Source organism: Periophthalmus magnuspinnatus, chromosome 7 (genome assembly GCF_009829125.3).
Source record: "Periophthalmus magnuspinnatus isolate fPerMag1 chromosome 7, fPerMag1.2.pri, whole genome shotgun sequence".
Lineage (NCBI taxonomy): Eukaryota > Metazoa > Chordata > Actinopteri > Gobiiformes > Gobiidae > Periophthalmus > Periophthalmus magnuspinnatus.
In genome coordinates this window covers 6,997,826-7,006,293 of record NC_047132.1, presented here as the reverse complement: position 1 = coordinate 7,006,293, position 8,468 = coordinate 6,997,826, and the positions used below count along the sequence as shown (strand labels likewise).

Sequence of the window (8,468 nt, the reverse complement as noted above, 5' to 3'; positions counted from 1 at the left end):
TCTCCATGGAGCTTATTAAGTGAAACAGTTTAGGCAAAGTAATAAGAGCTCCGCAGAGACAAGCAGGTGATGGAAAAAAATAGGTAATAATTTACATCATATAAAACAAAGCCTCAAGCATCAACAGTGACAAATGAGAATATGAAAAAATGCAAAAATGCAGTAGAGCTAATAAATAAATAGATTTCACGAGGATTATGTCAGAACTGTAGAAATAAAAAAAATTTAAAAATCAGACTTGAATTGATTACACAAAATATATATTTAATATGGGCATATCCTCAGATGGGACAAATACATTCGAATGAGAAGTACAGCTGTTTGACTCCACAATGTTTTGAGTCATAAACTGAAACTTAGCAGCTCAAAAAAAAAATCTCTTCTTAGGACAAACCCGCCAAGTGACAGATGCAGCATGCTAAAAATGAAAAATCTAAATTATATAAAACTTAATGCCTTTGCCAGCTCAGAAAAAAATGTACACACAATTAGAAACAGCATATTATACAAGTTGCAGTGCTGGTGTTGGATTTTTGGTTTGTTCACAATTAGAGCTGAATGAAAAATGGAAATCAAATCGAAACTGCAATTAAAATTTAAATGGTTGCAATCAGCAAATCTCAAAGACTGCAACTAAATATCTTGTCTCTGTTGGGTCACCAACAGTCAAAAAATATATTTTGTTTAAATTGCTATGGCAACAGCCCAGAGTTTTCATCTGTCTAAAACCTGCTAACCCTGTAGTTTAGCCCTCTACAAACATGTTCAGAAATGAAAGTGATTCGGGTAATAGTTGTGTTCATATTTCAGCCTCTCAAATGTAAATGTATTAAAATGAAGAATTGATTTTATAAATACATTACAAATTTGACCTTAATCAAACATAATTGTCAAAAAAAATTGCTATTCAACATTTTTCCAAGTTCATTCAGCCCTACTCACAATCCCTGGTTCCCCGTTCAGATCTCTATAGTCTGATAAAGGGTTACGCTATTGAGTATTTGTATTGCTGGCGACAAAAAAATAATAAATGAAAGTAGAAAATCACATACATCTACAGTACAGGACATAGTAGCTGCGGCCCAGTTTTCTAACACATCCTTATCAGAGCCTTTTGCATTTAAAAAGTTGGCCAGAAATAACTTTAACCCTTAAGCACACAACAACCCGTGTCCAGCCACTAATAAATGAGCCCTCTTTTAGTATAGACCATGTAGAAATTAAAATACATTCGGATTGGATGAAATGTAGGGATGTCGGGATGAACGATTTTACTTATGACACTTAGTAATATGAATCATAATTAAATATCAGATTTAGATTTTTGAAGCCAATCATGAGATTTTATGGGACACACAACACTGATTTGTAAGAAACTTTGAATGAAATATGGTCATCTATATTAGTCAGTGTGAATGAATAGAATTTGAATGTATTAATTTATATATTCATGATTAATAATGGTGTTTGTATAAAATCACTGTTTCTTTACATAATAATCTTACATTTTTACACTGTGACATCCTAAATAAAATTGTACAAGGAGCACACAATATTTGGTAATTTTAAACAGACATTTTAAATAGTTAGGGCATCTTCTCTTTTCTTTATCACTACTGTACATTATTGTATTTCCATTCTGTTTCATGTGACACCTGAAAAACTAAAGCCCTGAGCATCAACTTATTAAACAAATTCATGAAAATAATAAAACGTTTTTTTTGGGTGAATGAGGATTGGCAGTTATGTCATACCAACCCTGAAACAAAAGGTTCACTTTGTAACCTTTCTGCTTTTCTCTTTTCTTCATGTGTTATTACTTTGCCTGGAATGTTCCACAGTATAACATTAAACTGATCTTGCATTCTGTTTTGGTATTGCTTACAAAAAAAAAACTGCATTCTTACTGTGGTTGCCTTGCCACAGAGCCAACCAATAACTTGGTCTTAAGATGTCACTTGCTCATCTCCCTAACGATAGATGGGTTTAATGCCATACTGTGGTATATTCTAAGGTTAGGCAACGAAATAACAAACAAGTAGCAAACCCTCAAGCACAAAAGTTACATAGTGCACATCTAAAAGGAGATATATTAAGCAAAATTTACTTTCAGACATGCCATTTTTGTGGCCTTTTCATTCACTCATGTTTAATCCTCGTTGGTGAGGTCCGCTTCTTCTGAATAGACAAATTCTTGGTTTTAACTGAAGCACCTTCTGTTCAATTTCTTTAATCAGTTATTGGTTGTTTGATCAAATAACTGTTACCATCAGCTGGATGCATTTGTACACATATGCAAAATCATGCACAATAGGCCAGAATGTTCCGCAGCATGGCATTCAACTTCTCCATCTTACATTTATCCAATTACAGACTTTTTATTATTAAAGAAAATATCTTGGAAAAACATGCTTTTTCCTGAGCACTGCTCCATGGCAACAAATGAGTTTAATGCCACTCTTTAGAACATTCTAGGCAAAGCAACCACAACTTCAAGTAGGCAAACAAATGGTGGACCCTCAAATAGAAAAGTTACATAGTGCACCTTTAATGAGTGACAACCCTGGTCCAAAAAACTATTTAAATAAACCACAATAATGCATAATATATCTCCTTTAGTCAAAGTCCCAGCCCCGACCTGAAATACGATTAAATCTATTAAAACTGTGAGAACATCCAGCAAAGTCCACTCCATCAGGAACAGAGCAGAGTGAACAAAACCAAACCAAAATGGAGGACAGAGATCAGTGGAAATAGGCTCGGTAGCAGGCGTATGCACTGAGGGCCACAGCGGTGTACAGGCACACGTTGGTTAAGAAGGGCGACCACGTTCCAGCTTCTGGAACATCCTCGATTTTGGAAGTCTCCCGTTTGGGACATTGGGGTTCCCCTGTCTTGGCCTCCTGTGAGTAAGGGTGGACGTGGTGAGACGGGGTGGAATTTGTGTCTTGGACTCCAGCGGGGTCATCCACATGATTAGCACCATATGAAATAGTTCTCTGGCGCAGCTCTGGCTCTTTTGAAGATCTGAATGAAAAACAACATGACATGTTTTAACCTCATACAGTGGTCCCTCATTTATCTTGGGGGTTACGTTCTAAAAATAACCCACAATAGGCAAAATCCACGAAGTAGTCAGCGTTATTTTTTACAATTATTATATATGTTCTAAGGCGTTAAAACCTCTCACCACACACTTTATACACTTTTCTCACACAGGCATTAACATTTTCTCTTATTTCTCTCTTGTTTAAACATTCTCAAAGTTCAAACCTTCGTAGGTGTCTTTGACGGTGCAGAACGTTTCATCAACATTGTGAGTTTTGTCGGGGAGGAAACTTGCAAACATACAGCACTTCAGAGTCACACTGCGATCGAACGTTTATGTAAATTTGGCTGAACACATTCTGTACTGTACAGGAGACACGGCATAGAGGAGAGTGGCTAAAGGACTGTAGACCATTGTCAATCAATCAGGACGCAAAACATAATGCACGTTCATACACTGAAAAATTCCACGAAACAGCGAGGCCACGAAAGGTGAACCACGTTATAGTGAGGGACAACTGTATTACTCTTCAATGTTCCTTTTTACAAGTGATTTAAAGAGTTTCATCATTGTAATATTGAACTATAAAAGGTCAAAGTACATTTATATATGGATCAATATAGTTTGTCTAAAAATTGTTTAAGTGACATGTAAAATCAAGTCTAACACAACCTAACTTTAATGAAGGAACACAGTTATAACTTTGTTCATAATTTACTTACGCAAACATTGTAATTAGACTGATTAATTCATGTTTGAGTAATCCTGCATTTGAGGCTTGAGTGAGAATATTTGTGTTTCACCTACCCTCTCATCTACACCACTCCCACATCTCTGTAGCTACTTGATTATTCATATACACAAAGGGATAAAGCAGAATAATGGATCTGAATCAGGTTTAATATTTCGGGTTTTCAATTGATATTTCACAAACTCCTAAATATTAAAATTAATTAGGTCAATTAGCATTACTTTTCAAATATTATCATATATTTTTTCAGAAGATTTGCTGTTGGATGCTTTTCCTCAAATTGTCCATCCACATTTCTTGACATGATAACTGACCTGCTTGTGGATTTCGCAAACAATTGTATTTGAAAATATATTAAAAAAATTAGAGCTAGGCAGTGATAAATTTATTTTTTTTTAATCGAGATAACCCGCATGATTAAATTGTAATATTTTGTGTGCAAAAGGTCAAAAAAAACAATGCAATAAGGGTTTTTTACCTCTTAAATAGCTCTTTATTTTACCATTAAGCCTTTAAATATACTGTAGTATTCTTCACCCATGGCTTTGCGGTTTTGACTTAATCTCAGACAACTTGGATATGATGTGTCAATGTATTTAAAAATGAAGTCCAAATAATATCAATAGGCTCCGGATTAGAATATTTTATCATTATTTGTTATTGAATTATTTTTCTAATGACTACATTCAAATATACGATTGGAATGTTACTGAACCTTGAATGGGAAATGTGTTGGGTTTTTTTTATATATCAAAAGCCTCTATTTCCTGTGGCTGTTCTGTGTACTCTGCTGCTCCTTTTTGTTCACTATGAGCCTAATAGTAGGCTGGCATAGTCCTGGTTTAGTACTGCTTTAGTCCTGGTTCAGATCTGGTTCTCAGTCCTCCTAACTAGTCCTTGTTTAGTCCTAGTTCATATCTGGTGCAGGCTTCATTCAAACCAGCAATAACTGGTTACTGAGAAGTAACAATTAATGTTTTTTTTAGTTAATTCAATAAAATGTGCTAACATGCTTAGCCCCATTAAAAATACCATACACTTGATAAAGGAACATTGGCACCTGCTCTCATCAGAGAGAGGGACTACCAGTCCTTTCTAAAATCAGAACAGTCTAAATATCAATGAAAGAGATGGTTTTTCAGTTTTACCCAAGGAGGATGATCGGCTGGGCCTTGTGGTCTCTGGGCGGAGGCAGCGGTGGAGGGCTGAACTCTGGAGGCTCGTCTTCTTCATATGAAATCTCTTTCCATGAATCCTGTATGGGACACGTGAAGATTATCTTATCATCAAACCAGGACTGACATGACTAGAGCATTTCTTTTTCTCTAGTCATGTCAGTGACTAGAGAAAAAGAGGGGGGGGGTGAAATGATGGATTAATAGTCATATGGTAGTAGTTTCAGGGCTGTGCGATTAATCCAATTTAAAAATCATGGTTTCAGTTATTACTGTATTCAATGGCGGAAAAAAAGTAAATAAAAATAAATTTTATTAAGTAACATGTGCTCGATCTACTCCTAAACATCTGGATCAAAGCCACTTTTATAATGCCATCACTAGTGTAAATAAAAACATTTCATTATGAGCCTAAGTCAAGCAGACCTAAGTAATATTATAATTAACTAAAAATAATTTAATTGATCCATCACAATAAATCTAATTAGTTGCTGATAAATGCTTTGTAAAGAGATGTGTTCTTGCCTGTAAAGTCTTGTCTCCATCAATGTACTTGGCGCCTTCGATCACAGCGAGGTAGGAGAAGCGCAGCTGGTCTGCAGTCTGGATCAGCCCCATTCTGTGACGCCGCATCTCCAGTAAAACGTCACGGATACGAACAGATGAAGGATCCCGCCGCATGGACATCTGTGGAGCAATAACACACGATATTAGTGGAATGATTTTAGATTGTATTAGAAGTTTCATTTGGTTAAGAAGTAGCAATCAATTCAGCTTAAGTTGGAGAGAGAGCCCAATGTGCAGCTAATGACATAATTCACATATTATTGAATACAAACCAATATGAGGCAGGTATCCACTAAACAGAAGGTCCCAGAGCGGCCAATGCCGGCACTGCAGTGGACTACCACAGGACCTTGGTCTGAGTTCAGACAGCCAGATTCCCGAACTTTATACAGGAAGTTCAAGAAGGAAGCAGGAGACTCTGGTACTCCAAAATCCGGCCAGGTAGTGTAGTGAAAATGTAGGATCTCACGAGTCTCTCCTGTCTGCAAAAAGAAAAGCAGATATGAAATGTCTCCCTGCTGAAGATCCTCTCCTCTATTGCACTGATACAGAGAATAGTAAAATAGAAGAGTAAAATGATATTTACACAAAGATTTTCCAGCTCCAGCTGGCGAACAGTGTAGTACGATTTGACGTCTTCTGAAACAAAGGTGACTTTAAAGTTGGTGTCTTCAAAAACAGCATCCTTAGCCTCTTTCTGAGGCCAATACTGAGCACATTTGATCTGAGCACAAAACAAGAAAAACTGTAACTTACTATATGCCAAAAATGCAAACATAAATGTTAATGTTACAATAAAAGCATGTGTAAAAATAAATGAATCATTATTTATATAATTACCGAGCCCTTTTCGATGACTCTGTTGAGCATCACCACACCTCGTGACCTTTGCTCCCAAACCATTTCCCAGAAATGGCCACATGTTGTTGGAAGGGGTCCCTAAAACACACCAAGGATTCATGGGGTAATTATACCATAGCACTTGCAGTAATATCCTATGCAGATTAAGGTATTTAGTCTCAAACACACAAAGGGTAAAGATGTTTGAATAAAGTGTCCTCACCTGAGTGAGGATGTACTTCCTCTGTGCCTCCTCCACAGTTATTAAACTTGCATTGATGTAGTCATTAGCACCGAGCTGCAGATGAATTCTGCTGTGGTCAACTGTGAGAAATAACAGCAGTGAAACTGATGAACGCCCAGGCGCAAACATCATTCACCAGCAACAAAGCTCCAGAGAATACAACCCAAGACTTAAGCTATAATGCTTTACTTAAGAGGAAAGTGTTACTCACAAGGGCTGACATCTCTGTAGCGGTTTCGAGTCTTGTTTTCAGGTAGTTTGGCAACTTTGCACGGCAGATCACATGACTGCTGTCGAATATCCTACAAAAGCAAAACATGTGACATTTACATTATATACACAGACATTCAATTAGTCCTGGGCAAGTGTTAAACACTGTAGGCATGGTACCAATATAAAGGTTATGGTAAAAAAAATAAATTAATAATAATAATAATTTGAGATATATATAACATACATACATATAAATATGTATATTTATAAGTTTCTTAGTACATTATAGAGTCTATATTGTACTCACTACTCACTATATCATGTTTATTGAGTAGATGTTTACTAGGCAATGTTGTCACCACAAATAAATGATGAAAACTACAGTTTATCTTCTGAGAAATTGTATTTAATGGAATTTATGAACATTATTCTATTTTGTCATTCTAGGTAATGATTAATACAGAAATGGGTAACACGAAGTATAATTCAAGTTTCCTATGTACATTCTATCTGAAGACAAACTTCAAAATTTCACTTTACTGACCAGTCTACCTTTATAGATGTTGTTTTAACATTAGCTTGTAAATTTGATATGAAAATTCTAAATGAAGGGTCCCACGGTATACTTGCTCTTGTCAAAGCTAATGAGGACTCAAATGAACTAAACCAAATCCTTACTGGTGAATAAACGCTAAATTGTTGACAGACCCATGCCACCACACTCCAGCCCTGATCACTGGCTTCAACTTGACACTTAATACTAGGAGGCTTGCTTTTGTTCATCCTTTTCGTATTTAACTCAATACAACAGCATTCACTTCTACCTTGATTTGTGTCGGTCCATACCTGATAGATTTCCGTCCAACTCCCGTTTTCATCGATATCCTGCAACTCGGCTTCCATCGCAGCAGTGCCCGGTCCAAAGCTGCCACTCCTTCCCAACAAACAGCCTCACGTTGTGCACAACAATTTAACTACTCCTACTCTATCTGGCGCCGTTCAATAGCTGGAAACTAATCTATCACTACTATTCAGTAATTCCGAGTCAGGGTTCATAGATTACCGTGTGTACCTTTCGCTCACGGCCTAGCGGAAACACGCCACAAGCTCCTCCTACGCGAAGCCGCCGTACGTGCCTGCCTGGGGAAAAAATGATAATTTGCATTTATTTTAATGCGTCTTACAAGGCAAAGGAATAATTTGTTGTATCGATGAAGAAGTCTGGCGTGTATCATCGTAGAAAAGTGACTTACCATTGCTACTACGGCGGCTGAATCGGAGACAGTGGAGCGGGTACGCGCGGAAGGCATCTTGTTGAAAGGCGTGCGTCACGGGGAGCGCGCACGTACAGATGTAAGCAAACTGGAAGTAAAAGAGCGTCATTAAAACAGAATTGGAAAAGAAATACTGTTTACAGAATTATTTGATGTTTTGATGAAAAATATCATTAATGTATGTGTTGCAAGAAAAAGGATGTGAGGCAATCAGAAGATATTTAGGTCCATGCTTGATATGGATCTAGAGTGTCACAAATGTATGATGTGGGTAACCAAAATTATCATTTTTTTTTTATATAAGTGATGCCGTATTTATTTATATTTTATTATTTCTAGTTTGGGGATTTTACCT

The 8,468-nt window shown here is 36.7% G+C and overlaps 1 protein-coding gene across 1 annotated transcript; it reads right to left on the bottom strand.

Annotated features, from left to right (window-relative positions):
* Positions 1-243: 243 nt before the first annotated feature.
* On the bottom strand, positions 244-8,192 carry LOC117373875 (tyrosine-protein phosphatase non-receptor type 1-like). Its single transcript, XM_033969996.2, has 10 exons — positions 8,093-8,192; positions 7,686-7,979; positions 6,838-6,928; positions 6,606-6,706; positions 6,383-6,481; positions 6,129-6,266; positions 5,815-6,024; positions 5,501-5,662; positions 4,949-5,055; positions 244-3,027 (listed from the first exon to the last, which is right to left on the bottom strand). Exons 2-10 carry the CDS (start codon positions 7,740-7,742, stop codon positions 2,745-2,747), a joined length of 1,248 nt encoding a protein of 415 aa, XP_033825887.1. The 5' UTR covers positions 7,743-7,979; positions 8,093-8,192; the 3' UTR covers positions 244-2,744.
* Between the last annotated feature and the right edge of the window lie 276 nt (positions 8,193-8,468).

Coding starts and splice junctions, on each gene's coding strand:
- LOC117373875 (XM_033969996.2), bottom strand. CDS start 7,742: ATGGAAGCCGAGTTGCAGGATATCGATGAAAACGGGAGTTGGACGGAA. Junction 5,056..5,500: donor ATGGAGACAAGACTTTACAG/GCAAGAACACAT, acceptor TGTCCCATACAG/GATTCATGGAAAGAGATTTC. Junction 3,028..4,948: donor CAGCCGATCATCCTCCTTGG/GTAAAACTGAAA, acceptor TTTTTCATTCAG/ATCTTCAAAAGAGCCAGAGC.